Below are 2,142 nucleotides of genomic sequence, written 5' to 3'. Positions count from 1 at the left end.
GGGCTGTGGCAGGCAGCCCGGATTCTACCCACCTCCTGCGTCGACTCCTTCTCCTTCTGAAACTGGTGCCTCTCCTGACTCAGCTTGTCCCCCATCTTCCTCTTTTTCTCCTGCTCCTCTGCGAGCTGCACAGTGAGGTCTTCGATCTCATCCAGCAGCTTCTGCTTCTCCTGTAACGACACAAAAGGCGAGAGTCACAGGGGCCGACTTCATTCGGCGCTGCCGGGGGCTCTTCCCCGCTCGCGCGAGGACGCGGCGCACGCCGAGCACCGCGGGGAAGCTTCTTCTCGCTGACGCATTCGGCTGCTCCGCCCGCTGGGGTTTCGTTTGCCGCCTGAGGGCTTCGGAGCCCGAGCGCTCTGGCAGCGGCACGACGAGCCGCACGCCAAAATCGCACTGCGAAGAGGAGGGCCATAAGGGATGGCTCAAGGGTAAATGCGCAGCGGCAAACGTCCGCGCTCGTGCGGCTTCCTGGGCAGCGCGGCGCTGGCGTGGGGCACAGCCTGCGCAGGACTGGGGCCAGCACAGAGGCTACAGGCCAAGGAGAGACATTAAACCAGAAGGCTCCTTAGGTCTGAATTTCAGAAAAGCCAGGAATCCGAGATCTCACGATCCGAGGCTCATTCTCGGTTTCGGACGGGAAAGAATTTAACTGAGGACTGACCCAAGAAGGGATACGACCAGTTCAAGGCAGGATGTAAAACGTACAGCCCAGCTCTCCCGCTCTGTCCCCTTCTTACACCGAAAGCCTCGCTGAACGTTTGAGACGGCAGGAAGAGCTTGTCACGGTGATGACGACAGCCCTGCGCCGGACGCTGCCCCGGACAGCAGCGCCCTTGGGGCTACGACCCGGTTCACCTCCTCCCCAGGCTCACAGCTTCCAGCCTGGCTCTCCTCGTGAGGAAGGTTTTGGTTTCCAGAAAGATAAAAATCGCCACCAAGCAAAGCCGGTGCCGGACGGCCCGTGGCGTGAAGAGGTGACGAGCAGCTCCGAGGGGGAGCTCCAGCTGCTGGGTCTGGGGTGTGCCGGTCCGTGGAGCAGAGCAGCACCAAAGGCACCACGCCAGTGGGAAACGCAACGCTGACGACAAAATCCTGATTTCAGACGCCGGCCAGGAGAGCAGCTCATCAGCAGGGCTCCTCTCCTTGGCGGGGAGCGGCAGCAATTGCACCTCTCGCTCCTCTTTAAGCCCATTAACCGTGGAGAAACGCAGCCCCGCTCCGCAGAGAGATGAAGGATCAAACCCAAACTCTGCGCGGCCGAACGCATCCAGGCAGGAAATTTATCCTCGGATAAACCCACAGTGGTTTCCCTACCCCCAGCCTCCAAGCGCTGTGCTTACGAGGTCTGGGCAGACGAAGACCCCTGCGCCGCGGCCACGCCGGGGAGAGAGGGAGCGGCAGCGCTCTTTTTTTTGGGGGGGGGCAGCGCCGCCCCCGCCGGCTCCGAGACTGAGGGCGGATGAAACGCTTGAGGGCCTTCAGCTGGGCAGAGAGGTTTGATCTCACTTTAATCTTACCTAGAATCATAGAATAGTTTGGGTTGGAAAAGACCTTTACGATCGTCCAGTCCAACCGTTAAGCTAAGACCGCCAAGTCCACCACCAAACCGCGTCCCCGGGCGCCACAGCTACACGGCTTTTAAACCCCCCCAGGGATGGGGACTCCACCACTTCCCCGGGCAGCCCGTTCCAGCGCTTCCCAACCCTTTGGGTGAAGGATTTTTCCCCAATATCCAATCTAAACCTCCCCGGGCGCAACTTGAGGCCGTTTCCTCTCGTCCTATCGCTGGTTACTTGGGAGAAGGGACCAACCCCCACCTCACCACAACCCCCTTTCAGGCAGCTGTAGAGAGCGACGAAGGCTCCCCTCAGCCTCCTCTTCTCCCGACTGAACCCCCCCAGTTCCCTCAGCTGCTCCCCCTCAGCCTTGTGCTCCAGCCCCCTCCCCAGCTCCGTTGCCCATCTGCCACAGGCTTGAACAGAAACAAAACGCGGCCTTTGTACCAGATGTTACATCTGTAACCCAATTCTCTCCAAAAACGAGCACCTCGTCCAGGCCCACGGAGACTGCCGCTCCTCGGCAAACCTCCCACCCCAGCCCTGCCAGCAGCTGCACGGCCTTGAGTCCTGAGCAGGGCGA

The 2,142-nt window shown here is 60.8% G+C and overlaps 1 protein-coding gene across 1 annotated transcript in view; it reads right to left on the bottom strand.

Annotated features, from left to right (window-relative positions):
* The window catches only part of RAB11FIP3 (RAB11 family interacting protein 3 (class II)), a gene marked incomplete at its 5' end in the record, with an annotated part of 5,970 nt that overhangs the window by 2,104 nt on the left and 1,724 nt on the right, over positions 1 to 2,142 (bottom strand). Inside the window, one exon of the mRNA XM_010296977.1 lies at positions 33 to 170. Coding sequence (XP_010295279.1) covers positions 33 to 170 — 138 coding nt within the window. The remainder of the gene's footprint in view (positions 1 to 32; positions 171 to 2,142) is intronic.

Source organism: Phaethon lepturus, unplaced genomic scaffold, assembly GCF_000687285.1.
Source record: "Phaethon lepturus isolate BGI_N335 unplaced genomic scaffold, ASM68728v1 scaffold40761, whole genome shotgun sequence".
NCBI lineage: Eukaryota > Metazoa > Chordata > Aves > Phaethontiformes > Phaethontidae > Phaethon > Phaethon lepturus.
This window is presented reverse-complemented; position numbering and strand designations above follow the sequence as displayed.